This window comes from Emiliania huxleyi (assembly GCF_000372725.1).
Source record: "Emiliania huxleyi CCMP1516 chromosome Unknown EMIHUscaffold_1232, whole genome shotgun sequence".
In the NCBI taxonomy this organism is placed as follows: Eukaryota; Haptophyta; order Isochrysidales; family Noelaerhabdaceae; genus Emiliania; species Emiliania huxleyi.
Genome location: NW_005201357.1, coordinates 10,600 through 12,055, shown reverse-complemented (window position 1 = coordinate 12,055; position 1,456 = coordinate 10,600). Strand labels below are relative to the sequence as shown.

Genomic DNA, 1,456 nt, shown 5'->3' with positions numbered 1-1,456 from the left:
AGGCGGATGCCTCCGGTGGGGTGCGGGCGCAGCTCCGACGAGACGAGGTTGGGCACGTGCGTCGACAGGTTGTCGTAGTCGGTCAAGATCGCCCACACCGCCTCTGGCGGAGCGCTCACCACGATGCTCGCCTGTGGCGGGCAAAGACGGGCCTCGGAGACAGCGGCGCGAAGCGGCGGCGGTGGCGGCGGCGGTGGCGTCGCAGCAGCGGCGGTGGCGGCGGGCGGTGCGGCCCGCACCGAGATGCATCGCGAGTTGAAGCCGGTGGTCGAGATGGAGACAGGGACCGCGCCGGTCGCTATGTTATCAGTCTGCATCACGCCAGCGGCTCGCGCAAGCGGGTGCGCGGCGCGCGGGACGACCGCCTGCCGGAGCGGCACGTTGAGCGCGGCGGCTATCGCGAGGACAGAGAGCATATCGCGCGAGAAACAAAGGCCCAGCGCGTCTGAAGATGCGGGCGAGCGCCAGCGAGCGGAAGCCGGCGGTGGCTTTGCTCTGAACCCTCCCGGTCCCGGGTTCCAACTTTTCCTCTGGTCCTGACCGCCCAAGGCTAGCCCTACCATACCCCAAGCAGGTCTTCCAAGAGGCGGGGGGTATGGTCTTGAGGTGGGTTGGCCGAGCCTACCATACCGTACCCCGGAAAAAGTTGGCACCCTGCTGTCGAATGGAGAAGAAACTCGGATGAAACAAAGATTTTTCTTTATCTTGCCCCCAGGCCGCTGCTCGCCCCAGCGCCGGCGCCGCCCTCCTCCCGCCGCCGCCCGCCGCCGCCACCCGCCACCCGCCGCCCGCCGCCCGCCGCCCGACGTGCGCCGCGTCGCCGCGACTCCCGTTGCCCGCGCCGCGCCGACTTCTTCCCGCCCGAGTGCCGCCACTCCCGTTGCTGTCTGTGTAACCCTCTTGAAGCGCCCAGTAGGTCTGCGCTGCACATTACGGTTGTCGCTTGGGTGCAATGAAGCGGGTGCTCGTCGGCGTCGGGAAGGCCCTGCGCGACACCGGTCAGGCGGTGGAGCGGATGGGCATGCGCGCGCAGGACAACTGGATTTTCCAAGAGAAGATCTGCAGGCACCGCGCCCTGATGAACCTGTTCGACCAGCGACCAAAGCTGCGGCCCTCCGTATTCGTGGCGCCGAACGCCTCCCTCATCGGCAACGTGAGCGTGATGGACGAGTCCTCGATCTGGCGCGGCCGCCGCGCCCTCGCCCCGCGCCGCCGCGGCCCTCTCCGCCCTCTCCCGTCGCCCCTCACCCCGAAGACCACACACGAGCATTCCGAGCCGACCCCGGCCGCTTCTGACGCCGCCGACTTCCTAGCCGCCGCCCCCTCCGCCGCCCCCACTGCCGCCTCTTTCCACCGCCGCCTCTTCCACCACCGCCTCTTCCACCGCCGCCGCTGCCGCCGCCGCCCCCCTCGCCTCCCCCTCCCACACGCGCCGCAGCCTGGACGCCAATTCCGC

General features: G+C 70.1%; 1 protein-coding gene across 1 annotated transcript in view; it reads left to right on the top strand.

The window, feature by feature from the left end:
• The first annotated feature begins 918 nt into the window (after window positions 1–918).
• Window positions 919–1,456, top strand: part of Gamma_CA_2 (gamma carbonic anhydrase) — a 1,695-nt gene continuing 1,157 nt past the window's right edge. The window contains exon 1 of the mRNA XM_005789965.1: window positions 919–1,183. Coding sequence (XP_005790022.1) covers window positions 953–1,183 — 231 coding nt within the window. The 5' untranslated portion in view covers window positions 919–952. The remainder of the gene's footprint in view (window positions 1,184–1,456) is intronic.